The following is a 2,761-nucleotide window of genomic DNA, read 5'->3' on the forward strand; positions in this document are numbered from 1 at the left end:
AGCTACAGTTCTCTGAAGACATTCATTTTCGTTTTCTTTTCTTCATCTCAGATATCAAGATTGAGAAACATAAGAGTTAGGGAGAAGAGAGAAAGAGATGTTGATACAAACTATATTATACCTAGAAATCAATCAGCACTCATCATAATTAGCAAATAAACAGTATGTTCAGCTTAAAAATTTCTTCAAAAGGAAATCCATAAAAGTAAAATTTAGTTCATGAACGAACCTCTACATATTCTTCTGATCAACCCTCCATATCTCCACCAGCAAATCTTCATTTTGAAGGTCTCCTCCTCCTCTTCATAAGCAAAGTATTGCACCACAACCAGAACCTTCTTCACCGTGGAAAAACCAAAACTAGCAGTAATATAATAACCTCTCATCAATGAAAAAAAAATAATATATCTATCTATAACAAGAAAACAAAAGCATTTGATCTCATCATACAATAACACTGCATGTATATATATTGAGATCAAAACCCTAACCCATTCAAACCTCAAAAATCGAACAAGAAAGGATCAGCATCATCCCAAAAACAAGCACTCGCCATAGAATAATCCTCATAACCCCACCCTCCTCCCATCGACGGCGTAGCTGGAATATCCATCGATGCCGAACCCACTTCCACAGAAGGCGGCTCCGGCGGGAAAGAAATAGACAGTCCAGAGCTCATTGAACCTACAAGAGAGTTCATTTCCTCAGATCCCATGTTTGTAACTCCGACCGGCGGAGTTACAGCGGCACCGGTGGTGAGTTGAGTGGGATAAGGGTATGGGATAGTGGGGTAGGAGTATGGGAGTATGGGGAGAGGGAAGCCAGTTGGGCGGGGGAGAAGAGGCCGAAGCGTAGTGGTTGATGAAGAGGTGCTAGAAGAGGAAGAAGAGGAATTACGGCCATTAGCACCGTCTGTGGAGCTATTGGAAGAGGAGGGTTGGAGATTTAGCTGAGCGCGGGGGCCGTACAGAATTAGAGCGGCGCGGTCGTAAGCGCGGGCAGCTTCTTCGGCCGTAGAGAAAGTTCCAAGCCATTTGCGCGTGCGTTTTCTCGGCTCTCGGATCTCAGCTACCCATTTTCCCCAACTGCGTTGGCGAACGCCGCGGTAGCGGAACTTGGAGTTGTCAGGACCGCCTTTACCTCTACGGACTTTTCTGGAGCCGCCGCTGCTGCCGCTGCTTGTAGGACTGTTGGGATGGGAAAGAGGGTACTGTTCTATTGGGGAGGGTTGGTTCGAGGAGGAATCCATAGGGAAAGGAGGTCGGTGGAATGGTAGGGAAGAGAGAGAGGCTTGCGGCTTGTATGTGGCCTCGTTGTGTGTGTGGAAGTTGAGGAGTGATGAGAGAGAACGGTAGGAGAAGCTGAAGAGGAAAAGTTTGAGAGGAGGAAGGGGGAGAAGGGGATGGGGGAGAGTGGGGAATCTCTTCTCTGGCTTCTGCTATATGGGTGAGATGGGCGGTGGATTATATATATATATATATGATTGATTACATGAGCTAATTGTGACTCAAATGAAAAAAAATTGAATCTTCAATATCTCATATAATTTTTTGTATGGATAAAGTTTAAAATTATTAAATTTGTTACAAGATTAGAATTTATATCATTTTGAAAGAATTTTAATAATTTTAAGATTCATTTTAATAATTTTTTTATAGAATATTCTCGCAGGAGATTTTTTTATAAAAAAATTAAAGTAAATTAAAAAAAATTAAATTTGCAGAAGATAAATTTGGAACTTAAAAAAAACAAATTAGAAGAAAATTATGAAAGGCGTTGAAGTCAGAATTATTTTAATTATTTTTTATTTTTTAATAGATGTCTTTCTATTTTTTTATTATGGATATGTATCTCTCAGTTAATTTATTCTAATATAAAAATCATTTGAGGAGTTATGATACTTCTCTTCTTAATAGAGCGGCCTACTTGCATGCATTGTTTGGTATTGCAAGTCGTTTTGAGGAATTTTTATAAACATGTTTATATTAAAGTGGCGATAATGATTTTTTTTTAATTATGATATGTATTAATGTCCCTATCAGCTTATCATTGATTGAAATTTATATAAGAAGAATCTATATCTCAAGTTATCTTAAATAATGATGAGTTATTTCTTATGAATATTTTAATGGAGAATTCTTTTTAGTATTTTGGTCAATTATATAAAGGGCTAATATGGAAAGTTCAAACTTTTTATATAAATAGGAGGCCGCGTTTACATGAGATGTTTATAACAATAGTGCCAAACAAAAATTGAACTCTTCTTCGAAGCAGAAACAGAAGCTGCAAAGCAGCTACGTTGCTTGGTATTAAAAATATTAAGGTAACTTAAATTTGAAGGAAGAGTTGTGAAAAGAAAATTTGTATTCTGTCTGAATTGATTGAAGGATTTTGTCTGAGGGAATCACATTACTGCAATATCAAGGAAATGTGTCAAATATTTTGTCAGTATTAAAATAAGAATAGAAATTTGATCATGCCAAAAGCATTTTGGACTGTTCTATCAGTGTGATTAACTTTATATATTCTGAACAGGCATAAATTTAAAAATGAACTATCACTAAATCATTCCTGGAAATACATTTTCGACAGGCATAAATTTGTTTCTTGGTTATTTAGTTGAGGAGATTGCTACTAAGACTATGAGTGAGACTTATAAACCTTAAGGTATATGTAAAAGTTCTAGATCTCTAGTGCAAACCCTAGGCTGCAAAGACTACGAAGGACATATGAACTTCAGAAAAGTCCCACTCTTTACCTA

At 37.0% G+C, this 2,761-nt stretch overlaps 1 protein-coding gene across 1 annotated transcript; it reads right to left on the bottom strand.

The window, feature by feature from the left end:
- Window positions 1-502: 502 nt before the first annotated feature.
- On the bottom strand, window positions 503-1,249 carry LOC110115745 (ethylene-responsive transcription factor ABI4). The gene has a single exon (XM_028699460.1). The coding sequence runs from the start codon at window positions 1,247-1,249 to the stop codon at window positions 503-505; it is 747 nt and encodes a 248-aa protein (XP_028555293.1).
- Window positions 1,250-2,761: the final 1,512 nt, after the last annotated feature.

This window comes from Dendrobium catenatum, unplaced genomic scaffold (assembly GCF_001605985.2).
Source record: "Dendrobium catenatum unplaced genomic scaffold, ASM160598v2 fragScaff_scaffold_1297, whole genome shotgun sequence".
In the NCBI taxonomy this organism is placed as follows: Eukaryota; Viridiplantae; Streptophyta; class Magnoliopsida; order Asparagales; family Orchidaceae; genus Dendrobium; species Dendrobium catenatum.